The sequence below is a fragment of the Myotis myotis genome, unplaced genomic scaffold, assembly GCF_014108235.1.
Source record: "Myotis myotis isolate mMyoMyo1 unplaced genomic scaffold, mMyoMyo1.p scaffold_m19_p_2, whole genome shotgun sequence".
In the NCBI taxonomy this organism is placed as follows: domain Eukaryota; kingdom Metazoa; phylum Chordata; class Mammalia; order Chiroptera; family Vespertilionidae; genus Myotis; species Myotis myotis.
The window spans coordinates 63,880,370-63,897,038 of NW_023416324.1; the positions used below are offsets into that span (position 1 = coordinate 63,880,370).

At 39.8% G+C, this 16,669-nt stretch overlaps 1 protein-coding gene and 1 long non-coding RNA gene across 2 annotated transcripts in view; one reads left to right on the forward strand and one right to left on the reverse strand.

The window, feature by feature from the left end:
* LOC118676538 overlaps positions 1-16,669 on the reverse strand; it is a 79,520-nt gene that overhangs the window by 31,271 nt on the left and 31,580 nt on the right. The gene's annotated exons all lie outside the window — the stretch shown is intronic.
* Positions 1-16,669, forward strand: part of LOC118676537 (calcium-activated chloride channel regulator 4-like) — a 44,636-nt gene that overhangs the window by 26,653 nt on the left and 1,314 nt on the right. Inside the window, exons 9-13 of the mRNA XM_036350640.1 lie at positions 9,818-9,924; positions 12,633-12,848; positions 13,422-13,689; positions 14,605-14,775; positions 16,270-16,503. Coding sequence (XP_036206533.1) covers positions 9,818-9,924; positions 12,633-12,848; positions 13,422-13,689; positions 14,605-14,775; positions 16,270-16,503 — 996 coding nt within the window. The remainder of the gene's footprint in view (positions 1-9,817; positions 9,925-12,632; positions 12,849-13,421; positions 13,690-14,604; positions 14,776-16,269; positions 16,504-16,669) is intronic.

A 16,669-nucleotide genomic window follows, 5' to 3' on the forward strand; every position in this document is an offset into this window, starting at 1 on the left:
AGCAATGCAAGCTGTTGTGGGGCCTTGGGCCTTCTTTTGGATGTTCTGGGTCTCTCTGACCCAGCTACAGTTTGTTAGGTAATTTTAGATTGCAAAGGGCCAGGCCATTCATATGCAAAAGCCTCTGCACACAGCTTGGGTGGGGCAGGGTCTCAGGGAACTATCAGGGCAGAGCAAACAGCTATGACTGCTCCTCAGCCCTGCCCTAATAGGCCCAGGGTCTCAGTGTCCCGCCGTAATTGCTGCAAGCACCTCTGAGAGAAAGCAGCCCTTGAGTTCCGTCCGATGCCAGACAGTCCAGTTTCTCCCCGTATGAGTCTGAGTCCCCAGAGACTCACCCGGAACTGGAGTTCAGAGAAGTTGGGAGCTTGTGCCTCCCTCCTGATTGAAAAAGACAACCACATCCTTAGTTGCCAGCCCTTTCCTCTTGTGCCTCCGGAACTCTGCACTTTACTTCCACATCTCCTCTGAGTCTCAGTGTGCTTTTCTCTTTCCTTCTAGTTGTAGAATTTCCACTCAGCCAGCCTTCCTGTGGTTCTGGATGGTGTCTGCTTTATCTTTTAGTTGTATTTTTGAAGTGGTTGTGTGAGGCAGCAATTTCCGTTGTTTACCTAAGCCGCAATCTTGGTTTCTCCTCTTGGGGTCTTTATTTATTCCAAATAAATTTTGGAAGAGTTTGTTCTAGGTCTGTGAAATATGCTGTTGGTATTTTAATGGGCAGTGTGTTGAAATTATGGATTGCTTTGGGTAATATGGATATTTTAATGATGCTGATTCTACCAATCCATGAACATGGTATGTTCTTCCATCTGTTTATTTCTTCCTCTATCTCTTTTTTCAATATCCTGTAGTTTTCTGAGTAGAGGTCTTTTACCTCTTTAGTTAAGTTCATTCCTAGGTATCTTAATTTCTTTGGTGTTATGGTAAATGGGATTGCTTTTTTAGTCTCTCTTGTAAGTTCACTATTGGTGTATAGAAATGCCATAGGTTTCTTGGCGTTAATTTTGTATCCTGCTACATTGCCAAATTCATTTATTAAGTCTAATAGTTTTTGATGGAGGCTTTAGGGTTTTTATGTACAATATCATGTCATCTGTGAATAAGGGCAGTTTTACTTCTCCTTTTCCAATTTGGAAGCCTTTTATTTCTTCTCCTTGTATAATCACAATAGCTAATACTTCCAGTACTGTCGAACAGGAGCAGTGAAAGTGGGCATCCCTGTCTTGTTCCTGTTCTTAGGGGAAATGGTTTTGGTTTTTGCCCATTGAGTATGATGTTGGCTGTGGGTTTGTCATATATGGCTTTTATTATGTTGAGGTATGATCCTTCTATTCCCACCTTGTTGAGTTTTTATCAAAAATGGGTGTTGGATTTTGTCAAATGCTTTTTCTGCATCAATTGATATGACTATGTGGTTTTTTTCTCTCAATTTGTTTATGTGATGTATCACATTTATTGACTTGTGGGTATTGTACCATCCTTGCATCCCTGGGATAAATCCTACTTGGTCATGGTGTATGATCTGTCTGATGTACTGCCATATCTGATTTGCTAAGATTTTGTTGAGAATTTTGGCATCTATGTTCATGAGGGATATTGGCCTGTAATTCTCTTTCATTGTGTTGTCTTTACCTGGTTTTGGTATTAGGGTGATGTTGACTTCATAGAATGAGCTTAGAAGTGTTCCTTCCTCTTGAATTTTTTGGAATAGTCTGAGGAGGATAGGTTTTAGTTCTTCCTTGAATGTTTGGTAAAACTCCCCTGTGAAGCCGTCTGGCCCCGGGCTTTTGTTTGCTGGAAGTTTTTTGATTACTGCTTCAATATCTTCCATTGTTATTGGTCTATTGAGATTTTTAGATTCTTCCTGATTGAGTTTTGGAAGGTTGTATTTTTCTAGGAATATGTCCATTTCCTCCAGGTTGTCTAGTTTGTTGGAGTAGAGTTGTCCATAGTATTTTTTGACAATCATTTGTATTTCTGTGAGGTCTGTTATTTCGCCTCTATCATTTCTGATTTTGTTTATTTGGGACCTTTCTCTTTGCTTCTTGGTGAGCCTGGCTAGAGGTTTGTCAATCTTGCTTATCCTTTCAAAGAATCAGCTCTTGGTTTCATTGACCTTTTGTATTATTATTTTTTTTTTTTGGTCTCTATGTCATTTATTTTTGCTCCAATCTTTATTATCTCCTTCCTTCTGCTCACTCTGGGCTTTTCTTGTTGCCCTCTTTCTAACTCTTTGAGTTGTAGAGTTAGATGATTTACTATCATTTTTTCTTGTTTTTTGAGGTAGGCCTGTAGAGCTATAAACTTCCCTCTCAGGACTGCTTTCATTGTGTCACATAGGTTTTGGATTGCTGTGTTTTCATTGTCATTAGTTTCCAGGATATTTTTAATTTCTTCTTTCATCTCATTGGTAACCCAATTAATATTTAATATCATGCTATTCAGCTTCCAAGTGTTTGAATTTTTTGGATTGTTTTTATTGTAGTTTATTTCCAATATTAGGCCATTGTGGTCTGAAAAGATGGTTATCAGAATTTCAATCTTCTTGAATTTGGGGAGACTTTGCTTGTGACCAAATATGTGGTCTATTTTTGAAAATGTTCCATGTGCACTTAAGAAGAAAGTATAGCCCTGATCAGTTTGGCTCAGTGGATAGAGCATTGGCCTGGGGACTGAAGGGTCCTGGGTTCAATTCCGGTCAAGGGCATGTACCTTGGTTACGGGCACATCCCCAGTGGGGGGTGTAGAGGAGGCAGCTGATCAATGTTTCTCTCTCATCGATATTTCTGACTCTCTGTCCCTCTCTCTTCCTCTTTGTAAAAAATCAATAAAATACATTTTTTAAAAAGAAGAAAGTATATTCCATGGCTTTGGAGTGAAATGTTCTGAAGATGTCAATTAAGTCCATCTGATCTAGTGAGTCATGTAGGATTGCTGTTTCTTTGCTTATTTTTTGTCTAGAGCCGTGGTCGGAAAACTGTGGCTTGCATGCCACATGCAGCTCTTTGGCCCCTTCACTGTGGCTCTTCCAGAAAAATACCACGTACGGGCATGCACGTACAGTGCGATTGAAACTTTGTGGCCCGTGCGCAGAAGTCGTTGTTTTGTGGAAGAGCCACGCTGAAGGGGCCAAAGAGCCGCATGTGGCTCGCGAGCCGTGGTTTGCTGAGTTGCAGTTTGCCAACCACTGGTCTAGAGGAGTTATCTAGTGATGTCAGTGGTGTATTAAAGTCCCCTACTATGATTGTATTGTTGTCGATCTCTCCCTTGATATCTTCCAGGAGTTTTTTTTTATGTATTTGGGTGCTCCTGCATTGGGTGCATATATGTTTATCAGGGTTATATCCTCTTGTTGTATCAATTCCTTTAGTATTATGAAGTGGCCTTCCTTATCTCTTGTTATGGCCTTCACTTTGAGGTCTATTTTGTCTGATATAAGTATTGCTACCCCAGCTTTTTTTCATTTCCATTTGGCTGAAAGATATTTTTCCATCCTTTCACTTTCAGTCTGTGTGAATCCCTTCTTCTGAGGTGGGTCTCTTGTAGACAGAAAATATATGGGTCATGATATTTTATCCATTCAGCCACTCAATGTCTTTTGATTGGAGCATTTAGTCCATTTACAATTAAAGTTACTATTAAAAGGTACTTGTTTGTAGCCATTTTTATTTTTTGTGCCTGTTTTCTTTCTTAGCTTTTTATTTCTTCTTTTTACACCAGTCCCTTTAGCATTTCTTGCATTGCTGGCTTGGTGGTGATAAACTCCCTTAGTCTTTTTTTGTCTGTGAAGCTTCTTATTTCCCCTTCAATTTTGAATGATAGCCATGCTGGATAGAGTATTCTTGGATTCAGTCATTTGCTTTGCTTCACTTTGTAAATTTCCATCCATTCTTTTCTTGCCTGATCTGTTTCTGTTGAGAAATCATTGGATAATGCAATGGGAGATCCCTTTTATGTAACTTTCTGTCACTCTCTTGCAGCCTTTAAGATTCTCTCTTTGTCCTGAACATTTGCCATGGTAATTATAATGTGTCTTGGTGTGGGTCTTTTCAGGTTCATCTTGTTTGGGACTCTCTGTACTTGTGTGACTTTTTTCTTCCTTACCTCAGGGAAGTTTTCTGACATTATTTCTTCAAATAGATTTTCTAAGCCTTGTTTGCCTTCCTGTTGTTCTGGCACCCCTATTATTCATACGTTGCTTCATTTCATGTTGTCCCAGCTTTTGTTTTATTGCTATTTGCCTGAAAATTTTTTCCCATCCCTTCACTATCAACCTTTGTGAGTCCTTTGTTTTGAAGTGAGTCTCTTGTAGATATCAAATATATGGGTCATGTTTTCTTATCCATTCAGCTACCATATGTCTTTTGATTGGAGCATTTAATCCATTTACATTTAAGGTTATTATTGATAGGTATTTGTTTGTTGCCATTTTTATGCCTGGGTTCCTTCTTCCCTTTCTATTTCTTCTTTTTATAGAAGTCCCTTTAGCATTATTTGCATTGCTAGCTTGGTGGTAATAAACTCCCTTAGCCCTTTTTTGTCTGTGAAGCTCCTGATTTCACCTTCAATTTTGAATGATAGCCTTGCTGGGTATAGTATTCTTGGATTCAGTCCCTTGCTTTGCATCACTTTGTATATTTCATTCCATTCCCTACTGGCCTGATATGTTTCTGGTGAGAAATCAGTTGATAATCTAATGGGAGATCCCTTGTAGGTAACTTTCTGTCTCTCTCTGGCAGCCTTTAAGATTCTTACTTTGTTGTTGATGTTTGCCAATTTAATTATGATGTGTCTTGGTGTCAGTCTTTTTGGGTTCATCTTGTTTGGGACTCTGTGTGCTTCTTGGACTTGTGTGAGTTTTTCTTCCCCAAACCAGGAAATTTTTCTGTCATTATTTCTTCAAACAGGTTTTCTATTCCTTGCTCAGCTTTCTCTCCTGGCACCACTATTATGCAGATATTGTTTTGTTTCATGTTTTCTCAATGCTCCCTTAGGCTCTCCTCCTGCTTTTTAAGTTATTGTTTTGTGTTTGTTTGGGGTTTTTTTTTTAGTTACTGCTCTGCTTGTGTTGTTTCCTACCTTGTCTTCTAACTCACTGATGCAGTCCTCAGCTTCTTCTAGTCTACTGCTCATATTTTCCATCGTGTTCTTTATTGTTCTTTATGTCTTTCTTCATTTCTTCTTGATTCTTCTTCATTTCCTCTTGATTTTTACACGTGTTGTTGAATTTGTCATCCATCCTTTTGTGTCCTTTAACCATTGTTCTGAATTCTTTCTCTGACAACTTGCTTGCCTTCATTTTGTTTACTTCCTTTTCTGGTGATTCTGCCTTTCCTTTTTTATGGGGGTTCATTGTCTCCCCATTTTTGCTGTTCCCTTGTGACTGTTTCTATATAGTAGATCAAACTTGTTTGTCACCCAGGTTTTTTTGAGTTTGTCTTATATAGTAATAAAAGATGTTTTGTGATAAAAACAAGCACAGAGAGTCCCAAACAAGATGAACCCGAAAAGACCCAGACCAAGACACATCATAATTACCATGGCAAATGTAATTGTAATAAAAGATGTTTTGTGGGACCCCGTGGTGCAATCTCTCAGGTCTTCTGGACTGGGTGTCCTAGGGATTCCCTGTACTTGGTGTAGTTTTTGTCCTGTTCATGGATGGAGTTTCCTACCAGGGTGTCTGGTTATGTGGCTCACTTTCTACCACATTGACTGAATAGCACAAAATACAACTCGACAAGACATGACACAAAGGGAACAAAACATAAATGTACTCATGACACTGATAACCCCAATAAAAGTGACCAACAGAGAAAAGAGAATTAGGAGAGGGAAAGGAGAACAAAAATTGTATTGAGAAAAGGAAAAAAATGTAATAGAGAAAAGAAAAAGAAGAAAAAGAAAAAATAAATGGGGAGAAAACACCAGAAAACAAATAAACCAAAAAAATGCAAACAACAAACACCCAGAAAATGGGGGGAGGGGGGTTGCAGAATCTGTAGAGGCAGAGTTTATATATGGAAAGTAAGGTTAAGTAATTGAATGAATAGGGGAAGGACCATGGTTCAGTATAGAGTAGGTAGAAAGAGAATGAGTGGATGAAAAGAAAATAAAAAAATCAATAAATAAAATAATAAACAGATTTTTTTTAAAATTTTTAAATTTACCTATTTTTTCAAGAGTTTTTGGAAAAGAATAGAGGAGAGAGCAGACAGGCTTGAGTTTAGTGAGTTAAACTAATTAAACAATTAGGAGAAGAAGAGATAAAAGTGGAGGGGAAAAACAAAGGCATTAAAAAATTGAGTAGCAAAGAAAGAGAAAAGAGAAGGGTGCATGGACGTGGAGCAGTGGAGAGGAAATTAGATACATGAGTAAGCCAACAAAGACTACAATAATAATAACATGTCAATAAAGCAGATAAAGGTCAATTTTTAACAAAGGATAAAAATAAGGAGAGAGAAAAACTAAAGTGGGGACAGGAGCAGAGAAAACAGGATGAAAAAGGGAGAAGTGAGGAAGAAAAGGGTGGGCAAAAAAATAAAATAATGATCAAAAATTTAAATAGAATAAATAAAAATAATACAAAAAATATATATAAAAAAACAACACAAAAAATAAAGAAAAGAAATTGTAATAAAAGATGAAAAAGTGAAGTGTCGTTCGCTTTGCTGAGTTTTAATGCCCCATGGGGGCTGGTTTAAGACCCCACTCTTCTGTTGTGCCTCCCACTTCTCAGTTTCCTGTTGGATAGTCAGCACCGTGTTGAAGTTCCAAGAGATCCACCACTCCCCTGTGTCTGTCTCCACAGCCTTGGTTGCAATCAGGCAGGACCAATATGCCCGCTTTGCCTATCTGCCAGCTGTCAGTTTTAATCACTCAAGCATCTTATACACTTGCTTTTTAAATGCCTAGTTGTACAAACTTCATAGATTCAAAGGACTTTAATGGTCACTGTAAAATTTATTTCTGTCTCAAGCCCCCCAAAGTAGTAATTCTTTTGGACTTGTCTCCATTGTTTACTGTTTTTCTATCTCTTTATTGCCAGCTATTGTCAGAATACCTCAATATGGCATCTCTTGAACTATCCTAGTTTTCTGATTCTGATCCACTGTGGCTGGAATACCTGAAGTCCACATTGTTAAGAACCATATCAAAAATAAAAATGAATAAATCCCTTAAAGAGCTTTGTGAAGTCTGTGAGCTTTAATGTATGGAATTTTAACATCTTTTTTTATTATTACTACTAGAGGCCCAGTGCACAAAAATTTCTGCACTAGGGGGAGGGGGGGTCCCTCAGCCCGGCCTGTGCCCTCTCGCAGTCTGGGACCCCTCGGGGAGATAACGACCTGCTGACTTAGGCCTGCTCCCGGGTGGCAGAGGGCAGGCCCAATCCCTAGGTGCAGCCCCTAGTCGGGCTCAGAGCACGGCCAATTGGGGAGTTGGGGCACCACCCCATGTCATGCACAGAGCAGGGCGGATTGGGAGGTTGTGATGCCACCCCCTGTCACGCACAGAGCAAGGCCAATCAGGGGGTTGGGGCGCTGCCCCCTGTCACGCACAGAGCAGGGCCCATCAGGGGGATTGGGGCTCCATACCCTGTCATGCACAGAGCAAGGCCAATCAGGGGGTTTGGGCGCTGCCCCCTGTCACGCTGATCCTGGTACCGGGAGGCCTCGCGGCTCCACTGATCCTGGTTATGGGAGGAATATTACCCTTTTACTATATAGGATAGAGGCCTGGTGCCTGGGTGGGGGCTGGCTGGTTTACCCTGAAGGGTGTCCTGGATCAGGGTGGGGGTCCCCACTGGGGTGCCTGGCCAGCCTGAGTGAGGAGATGATGGCTGTTTGCAGCTGGTCACACACACTTCAGGGTGGGGGTCCCCACTGGGGTGCCTGGCCAGTCTGGGTGAGGGGCTGAGGGCTGTTTTCAGGCTGGTGGGTGACTGAAGCTCCCAACTGCTCCTTTCTTTTTCTTTTTTTATTCTGGGCCAGCTTTAGCTCTGGCTCCAGCTCTGAGGACTCTGCTGCTGAAAGCAGGAATCTGGTTTGTTTGGGTTCTATAATTGAAACACTGTATCAACTCCAGCTCTGAGATCCCAGCTCGCTGAAAGCAGGTTTCTGGGGTTTTGTTTAGCTTCTATATTTGTAACAATGTTTGAAACTGCAATCTCAGAGGCTGGCAAGGCAGGTGGGGAACGTTGGTTTCCTCCATCACTGAAGCAAGCAAGCCTCAAGTTAGCTTCAAGCTGCCTGGCTGCTGGCCGCCATCTGGGCTGGCAGTTAATTTGCATATTGTCCCGATTAGCCAATGGGAAGGGTAGCGGATGTACCCTAATTACTATGTTTCTCTTTTATTAGATACTAGAGGCCCAGTGCACAAAAAGTTGTGCACTCGGGGAGAGGAGGGGTCCTTCAGCCCGGCCTGTGCCCTCTAGCAGTCTGGGACCCCTCTGGAGATAACGACCTGCTGGCTTAGGCCTGCTCCCAGGTGGCAGAGGGCAGGCACAATCCCTACGTGCAGCCCCTGGTCAGGCTCAGAGCAGGGCCGATTGGGGAGTTGGGGAGTTGGGGCGCCACCCCCTGTCATGCACAGAGCAGGGCGGATTGGGAGGTTGCGATGCCATCCTCAGTCACGCTCAGGGTAGGGCTGATGGGGGGTTGGGGCGCTGCCCCGTCACACACACAGCAGGGCTAATCAGGGGGTTGGAGCGCTGCTCCCTGTCACACACAGAGCCAGAGGGTGATCATGGGGTTGGGGAGCGCCCCCTATCAAGCACAGAGCAGGGCTGATCAGGGGGTTGGGACGCCTTCCCCTGTCACGAACAGAGCAGGGCGGATAGGGAGGTTGTGGCCCCGCCCCCTCTCACACACAGAGCCGCAGGGCGATCAGGGGGTTTGGGCACTGCCCCCGTCACGCTGATCCCGGTGCCGGGAGGCCTCTCGGCTCTGTTGTTGATCCCGGTGCTCAGAGGCATGTTACCCTTTTACTATATAGGATAGAGGCCTGGTGCACGGGTGGGGGCTGGCTGGTTTGCCCTGAAGGGTGTCCTGGATCAGGGTGGGGGTCTCCACTGGGGTGCCTGGCCAGTCTGGGTAAGGGGCTGAGGGCTGTTTTCAGGCTGGCAAGTGACTAAAGCTCCCAACCGCTCCTTTTTTTCTTTTTTTTATTCTGGGCCAGCTTTAGCTTTGAGGCTAGGCTCCAGCTCTTAGGCCTCCGCTGCTGAAAGCAGGTTTCTGGTCTTTGTTTACCTTCTGTATTTGAAACAATGTTGAGATCCTGCTGGCTGAAGCCTGACGGACTAAAGCAGGTTTCTGGGGTTTTGTTTAGCTTCTATATTTGTAACATAGTTGCTTAGAGTTGCAGCTCAGAGGCCTGCAGCGGCAGGCGGGGAACATTGGAGTCCTCCGTCACTGAAGCAAGCAAGCCTCATGTTCACTTTAAGCTGCCTGGCTGCCGGCCGCCATCTTGGCTGGCAGTTAATTTGCATATTGCCCTGATTAGCCAATGGGAAGGGTAGCAGTCATACGCTAATTACCATGTTTCTCTTTTATTAGATAGGATGATTCCATGATTATTTGATGCATTTCAACCAGGTGAAATTTCTATAAGTGAGGTATAAAGTTAGCTTACACTTTCTGGTTTTGACATTTTTAAGTTAATGTTTCAGAGTTAACCTTTACACTTATCTGGTTTGGGTCTATTTTAGTAATATATACTGAAACTATTATTTTGTTTACTGTTATCTTAAAAATCACTAAATTGTGATAAGTACTATTTTCTAGAAAGCAACCTAATAAATATATTTACATTTTAGGAGGAAAGCATTTGTTTGTCTCAGATGAAGTCCAGAACAATGGCCTCATTGATGCTTTTGGGACCCTTGCATCAGGAAATGCTGATATTTCCCAGAAGTCTATTGAGGTCTGAGTTCCAATTCCAGATTTTTGTGTTTGTATTTAGTCATATCAAGAAAAATACTTTGGTTATTATAATTTTGAGTTCTATATTTTCTCAAAGTAAGTTAATAATTAAAATCAAAAGTAAGTATGTAATGGAAATTCATGGCCATTCTTTAGATATGGCCAAATTAAGTAGTGAAATAGATTTTTTTTTTTTCTTTTTCTTCTTACATAGAGTTTGGTTAAGGAATAACATCAAAATGTTAAATTTTGCCCTAGTCAGTTTGGTTCAGTGGACAGAGCATCAGTGTGCGGACTGAGGGTCCCGAGTTCGATTCCAGTCATGGGCACATGCCTGGGTTGCAGGCTCAGTCCCCAGTAGGGGGCCTACAGGAGGCAGCGGATCAATGATTCTCTCATCATTGATGTTTCTATCTATCTCTTCCTCTCCCTTCCTCTAAAATCAATAATAATATTTTTAAATGTTAAATTTTTCATAAAATATAGACTTTGCCCAATAATTCAGCATCCATTTTTCTATGAATACATAAAAATATATCATACTTTCAAGATTTCTCTCACCTTTCACTGCTGTGAAATAAATTTAGGTTAGATGAATGAACTCAAGAACCTGGATTAGAAAAGGAAGAAAATTATCTTAGAAATTTATCCAAAGAAAGAGAATGAATAATCATTACAGATCTAAAAATTAGGGTTTCCTTTATGTCTTCAACCACACTTTTCACTGGCTTTCTATTTTATTCATCTCTCTTCTGAACCCCACTTATTTTTTCACCTGTGCTTAAATAACAGCCTCATTTTCTGTTACTTAGATTCAAAAACTTTGACTAAACTTTGATTCTTCATTCATGTCCAATGTAAAATGTCAATGTAGACTTTCAATTTCATTGAAAGTATTTTTTACAAAATTCTGTTTTTATCCCTATCCATTCCCACATAATCTACATCTTCCAGTTCATTGGGTCTATGCCTACATTAAAACTTGACATGATCACCTAAACAAAACTATTTTCCTCTCGTCTCCAACAGTGAAGAGCACATAAATTATAGAATGCCGGATTAGTGCAGGTTGATGTTGAGATCTGGTTTGTAGCTTCACCTTGCAAACAGATCAAAAATCCATCTGGGATCTAGCTAGGCAATGTATAGAGAATAAACTGAAGGAGAATAAAACTAATTACTGAGGGTTTCAACCTGGTTGACTTAGAAAATGATGATACTACTATCTAAAGTTAACAAGTAAAGGGGGAGAACTGATCTTGAAGATCTTGTTTTGTGTTCTGTTTAAACCTTAGTGATTTTTAGTGGATGGTGGGACATTAAAATGGAATATCCTAAACAAATTTTAAATATAAGAGTGGGACGTGGAAAATCAGCCAGAAAAAAAAGGTCATTTGCATATAGGAAGTGGTCATTTTCTGGATGTTTGTTGTTTGCATTTTTTTGGTTTATTTGTTTGTTTTGTGGTGTTTTCTCCCCATTTATTTTTTCTTTTTCTTCTTTTTCTTTTCTCTATTACATTTTATTCCTTTTCTCAATAAAATTTTTGTTCTCCTTTCCCTCTCCTAATTCTCTTCTTAAACTGTATGGAAGGGGCAGAAAGGTTTTGTTTCCCCCACTTAAAATGGCAGCTGGAATACAGAGGAAAGGTTGCCTCCCACTCTTTACTCAGTTATTGTCCCCTAGTACTGCTATGTAGTCAAAGCTTTCTAACTTTCTTACACGTTCTTGATAGGGAGTCTAAAAAAAAGTCACTCACATTCAGATTAACTTGATATTACTTTGTCACTTAACATAGGACTGAGATTTTTGACATTGCGATGGTGTTCCAATGGTAGAATTCACTCTCTTATCTCAGTACTGATATGGAGGTATTTTTGGTTAAGGACTAGGTTAGAATAGAAGTTGAATTTCCCATCATTTCCTGGAATGACACATCTGTAGAAAGCACTTTCTTTGTCAGTAGATAAAATTTGCTGTACTTGACTAAGAGCCATCCTCAAAATCTTGAAAAAGTTTCTTTGAGGCTCCTCTCAAAGAAAGATCCTAACATGCACTTCTCAATATTCCAACCTTCATAAATATCCTTTTGCCCTATTTACACTCTTGCTGAACATGTTTATTGTTCAGGGCTATTAACTCTAGGATGTGTGAAAAAGTTCATGAAGTTTTCACATCAGGAAAATATCCATGAGTGCTGGTCTCATTACTTGCTGGTCCTTACCTAACTATGTCTCTACTCAAATACTAGTACTATAGCCACCATCATGAAGATGGGTAAACTGAGGATATCTCTCTCTCTCTCTCTCTCTCTCTCTCTCTCTCACACACACACACACACACACACACACACACACACTACAGCTAATTCTTCTTTTACATTGTAGCATCCTTAAATGCTAAAATCTCAGGTGGGTGTATACAAAAACAACTAGGAAAAAAATAATACAGCCATGTCTCCAAATGTAAAACCAATTCTCCTGCTCTAATGGTTTTAACTCAGATCCTATATGTCCATACTTTCTGACTAACATCTGTCACATCCCAAACAGCTTTCAAAGAGATCATAAGGCTACGGAGGTATGCCCTATATAAGCTTGTTTGCAGGCCAGGAATTAAGAACTATGTTTTTTAAAAAAAGAAAAAAAGAAAAAAGAATTAAATTACTATTTTCTCCAGTCACTAATTTTAAAATATATATTTATACAGATCGAAAGTAAGGGATTAACACTCAATGATAATCACTGGATGAATGGAACTGTAATAATTGATAGCACTGTGGGGAAGGACACATTCTTTCTCATCACATGGCTAAAACAGCAGCCCATTATTTCTCTCTTGGATCCTAATGGAACACCAATGAACATTTCCACAGTGGATGCTACTTCCAAAATGGCCTATTTCAGTATTCCAGGAACTGCAAAGGTAAGCAATCAGATTTTTTATTTCCACATAAATCTGTTTCATAGCTAAAAATACATTGTTTAATATCATAAATATGAGACCAATACTTGTATGATCTTCAAAATTTAGATAAAATACAATGTGCATTCTATGCCTGTATGGTCCTGAAAATTATGGTGGCAGGAAAAGGAAAGAAGAATGTATGCATTAGGAGGAAGGAAGAGAAGGGGAAAATTAGATAGGCTAAGAATAACTTTAAGGAGGCAATGTAGGGAATTGTACAGCTTATTAGATTACCAGATCATAGAATAAAGAATTAAAAATCTCTGAACTCCATAAGGCCAAGACCAAGGCAAACTTTCCAAAACTTATTTTTCCCAGCTGAGATTTCACAAAGTTTGGACACCATGCATGACAATAGCCAGGATGCCCTGTCCAAATTGCCTTGCTTTTCATCCATTTACCTTAAAATAAATCTCAAAAATTTCAAAACCCTGTTTCTCTGCAACATATTTCTAAGATTGATTTTAGAGTTAGATAATGGAAACACAGAAAATAGCTTGATCTGATACTCTACTTCCATTGAATTTTTAGGTGGGTGTTTGGACTTACAGTCTTCAAGCCAAAGCAGACTCAGAAACATTAACTATAACAGTTAATTCTCGAGCAGCAAATTCTTCTGTGGCCCCAATCACAGTGAATGCTAAAATGAATAAAGACACAAACAGCTTCCCCAGCCCAATGATTGTTTACGCAGAAATTCTACAAGGGAATATACCCATTCTTGGAGCCAATGTGACTGCATTCATTGAATCAAGTAGTGGAAAAACAGAAGTTTTGGAACTTTTTGATAATGGTGCAGGTAATTTACAGTGTTTCCCTTTTTTAAAGAATAAGCCTATATTTTCATAACTCAGGATATGTTATGGGTCCCGTGACAGTATGGGGGAGTGAGAAACACCAAGAAAATTGATGCAGATTGTGAACAACAGGGACAGCAAGAAATTCTGTTCAGGTAAAACCTACAAAGTGATTAGCAAGTGTCTTGCACATAGTAATACTCAATAAATGTTATTTACTGTCATTATTGTTCATCATCTAGGGAACCAATGTCTATCACCAGATAGAAAGGTCTCACTCAACAAACTGAGGACAGCATCAAGAATTCTGAGCAAGTGTTTCTTGGGGGCACATCATCAAGAAAGTCTGGCCAGAGAGAGTGAAACACAGCGGCCATGAGGGGTTAAGGGATAAACCTGGGCCCCCAGCAGGGAAGAGGGACAGGAAATAGTAATTCCCAAACTGCAAATACAGTCCTGGGAACTGAGGCTCAAGGGCAGGCAGAACTGCCGCAAGACAGGAGGGGACATTACAATGGCATCGGATACCAGGTTTGACTGGCATGAAACAAGATACAGTGTGGGCCGTGCTCTCTCCCTGGTGTGCATGGGTGAGCAGTGCTTAAAGATCTTTTCACAGACTCTGGGTTATTCTGGGAACTGAACCTTCTTTTGAGAGTTCAGTGAGCAAGGGGGAAAAAAAAAACAAAAAACCACCACCAATTTGATAGACATCCGGATTACCATGGATTTCTATCAGTATCTTATGCAATGGTATTAATTCAGACCGTTTATAATCCTATCCTCAAGAGCTGGCCCGTGAAAAATAGGGAGCTCATTCTAAGGGGTATGCTTACAAAGGATATATGCTTGACTTGGAAAATGCATAAATTTCTTTTTCTGACAATAATAATTCATTCCTTAATTTCTATAACAAGGTGCTGACACTTTCAAGGATGATGGGGTCTACTCCAGATATTTTACAGCTTATTCAGAAAATGGCAGATATAGTTTAAAAATACGAGCTCATGGAGGAGCAAACACTGCCACACAAAATTTAAGGCATCCACCAAATAGAGCTGTATACATACCAGGCTGGGTAGTGGATGGTGAGTAACTCATGATATCTGAAACACAATGCTGGCCAGAATACTTGTGAGATGATATGGTTAAGGCTTCAAACATTTTACAACTCAAAGTATAGCTTTTCCCATTTCTGGAATGAAATATTCAGTCATACTGAGATTTGCCTTTAAATTAACCTATGTTTTGGTACAATGTCTGGCATGTAGTAAGCATTCAATAAATGTCAGCCATTAAATTAATTTGGAACACCTTACCTACAGCAACAATAATATGCCAGATTTTCAACTGAGGGTGAAGGAAATAGGCTAATATGTTATGTACCTAAGCATAAGCCAGTGAGTAAACATTTATTTTGGATATTTTTATTAAGTCAAAAGAAATATGAGAAAGGTGATGATAAGGATTAAGAATTTATTCCTTATTAATTTTCCTTTGTTTTGTCTCTTATCTTGTGGCTTTTCATGGGCTTTCTGTTGACAATTGGAATATAACCTGAAGTATTACCCCTCAGCACTTGCAACAGGGAGGAAGGGAAGAACGTGGTACAGTGGTTAGAGGGAAACCAGAACCAATTTATCCAGGTTTATTCCCAGCTTAAAGATAAATTGAGAAACAAAGAATTTCCATTAAAAGCATACATTGAATTTTATAATATTATTTCCATTCAGGGCAGCCTTAATTCCTTAGCAATTCATATCCAATTATATCCTACAATTCATTATCCTACAATATCCTGGTCAGGATACTAAAGAAAACAAGTTCTCCCACCAATTGGATGCTTATGACTTTGTCACTAAACTTAGTAAAACATATATATATATATATATATATATATATATATATATATATAGGCAAAAGTAGATTTACAGTTGTTCATGTGGAAATAAAACAATAATAAATAATATAAGAATAAACTCTGTTTTGCTTAGTAATATATAATATGTATATGTTATATATATATTATATATGTACATATATATATATAATGGGGCAAAAGTAGATTTACAGTTGTTCATGTGGAAAATAAGACAATAATAAATAATATAAGAACTCTGTTTCATATACTCACAACTGTAAAATTACTTTATCCCAACCCTTTTATATATATGCTAGAGGCCCGGTGCATGGATTCTTGCATCGATGGTGTCCCTCGGCCTGGCCTGCACCCTCTTGCAATCTGGGAGCCCTCAGGGGATGTCAGAGAGCCAATTTTGGCCCAATCCCTGCAGGCCAGGCCAAGGGACCCCACCTGTGCATAAATCTCTGCACCAGGCCTCTAGTATGCATAAAAGATCTTCGGTTAATCTCTTCCCGCCCTCTCCACTCCCTCCTTCCCTCTGAGATTTATCAGTCTGTTCCATGTTTCCATGCCAGTGCACTGAGTGTCTGCCCCCTGGTGATCAATGCATGTCATAGCTACTGGTCAAATGGTAACTTAGGCTTTTATATATATATAGATTCAATTGAAAGTACTAGTAGTGCTGTGCTCATTATAAACAAGGAAATTTTTAATGCAGGGAAAATTGAAGGGAATCCACCAAGACCTGAAATTAATAAGGATACTCAGACAAATTTGGAGAGTTTTACCCGAGCAGCAATTGGAAGTGCATTTGTGGTTTCAAATATTTCAACATTTCCCTTGCCTGACCTGTACCCACCAAGTCAAATCACAGACCTTGAGGCCACACCTGATGGGGATATGATCAATCTAACATGGACAGCACCCGGAGACAATTTTGATGTTGGAAAAGGTAAGGATGAGGTGTCATGCAGTGTTGATTAGGCGAAATATGCTCATGCAAAAAAACAAAAGTATAAGGGTGGATGGGAGAGCAATTTTTAATTAAAAACTCAGTAAAGTATTAATTTTATAATCTGACTAGAGGCTCAGTGCATTAAATTCATGCACAGGTGTCC